This window comes from Eimeria mitis, genomic scaffold (genome assembly GCF_000499745.2).
Source record: "Eimeria mitis Houghton genomic scaffold, Emh_scaff454, whole genome shotgun sequence".
Classification (NCBI taxonomy): domain Eukaryota; phylum Apicomplexa; class Conoidasida; order Eucoccidiorida; family Eimeriidae; genus Eimeria; species Eimeria mitis.
The window spans coordinates 17,238-18,509 of NW_013572854.1; the positions used below are offsets into that span (position 1 = coordinate 17,238).

The 1,272-nt window shown below is 59.7% G+C and overlaps 1 protein-coding gene across 1 annotated transcript in view; it reads left to right on the forward strand.

Moving 5' to 3' along the window:
* EMH_0012920 (uncharacterized protein) overlaps positions 1-1,272 on the forward strand; it is a gene marked incomplete at both ends in the record, with an annotated part of 11,035 nt that overhangs the window by 6,915 nt on the left and 2,848 nt on the right. The window contains one exon of the mRNA XM_013499668.1: positions 74-976. Coding sequence (XP_013355122.1) covers positions 74-976 — 903 coding nt within the window. The remainder of the gene's footprint in view (positions 1-73; positions 977-1,272) is intronic.

Sequence of the window (1,272 nt, forward strand, 5' to 3'; positions counted from 1 at the left end):
TGTTGTTGCTGCTGCTGCTGCTGCTGCTGCTGCTGTTTCTGCTGCTGCTGTTGCTGCTGCTGGTGCTGCGCAGGAGTCTCGGGTTTTGTTTTTGAGGTGTCTCGACAGCGTCTGCCTGCGGGCATCCAGTGAAGCCTCTGCGAGCCCTGAGCAGCAGCAGCAGCAGCAGCAGCAGCAGCAACAGCAGCAGCAGCTGCTGCTGCTGCCGCGACCTTTAAGTGAAGTACAGCAGCAGATGCAGCAGCAGCAGCAGCAGCAGCAGCAGCAGCAGCAGGTGTGCGCGGAGCAGCAGCAATACGCGCTGCTGCCCGCAGTATGTGCTTCTCCTCTTGCTGCTCCTGCTGCAGCAGCATCGCAGCCGCTGCAGCGGCTGACGCATTTGCTGCAGAAGCAGGCATGCAGTATCATGCGTGCAGCAGCAGCAGCAGCAGCAGCATCAGCTGGAGACGCTGCTGCTGCTGGTGCTGCTGCTGTTGAGCCTGAAGAGGATGCACCGTCCCTGGTAGAAAGCAGCAGCAGCAGCAGCAGCAGCAGCAGCAGCACGAACAGCAGCAGCAGCAGCAGCAGCAGTGTGAACGCGCAGCAGCTGCCGTTGCTGCTGCAAGTGCTGTTCAGCTGCTGGAGGCGAAGCAACGCAGCAGCAGCATTAGCAGCAGCAGCAGGAGAACCATGTTTGCTGCTGCAGTATGAGCCTTCATCTGAACAGCAGAAGCAGCAGCAGCAGCAGCAGCAACAGCAGCAGCAGCAGCAGCAGCAGAAGAAGCAGCAGCAGAGGCGGCGGCTGCTTCCCGATATGTCGCCGCTTGTTGCTGAGCTGTACAGACACCTCAGCCCTGCTGCTGCTGCAGAGGATGCAGCAGCAGCAGCAGCAGCAGCAGCAGCACCTGATGCAGCAGCAGCAGCAGCCGCACCTGCTGCCTGGTTGCAGGCTCTGCTGCTGCAGATGCCCCTCGATACAATTTCTACTGGCATGGCGGTAGGTTTGCTGCTGCTGCGGCTGCTGCTGTTGCTGCTGCTGCTGTAGCTGCTGCTGCTGTTGCTGCTGCTGCTGTTGCTGCTGCTGCTGTTGCTGTTGCTGCTGTTGCTGCTGCTGCTGTTGCTGCTGCTGCTGTTGCTGTTACTGCTGTTGCTGCTACTGTTACTACTGCTGCTGCTGCTGCTGCTTTCATATGGCTGTAGAGAAGCGATTGCGGCTGCTCCAATTGCTGCTGCTGAACAGCTGCGGCGACGTGCATGCATATCAAGAGAAGCTATCTGGGGTGTATAGGCACC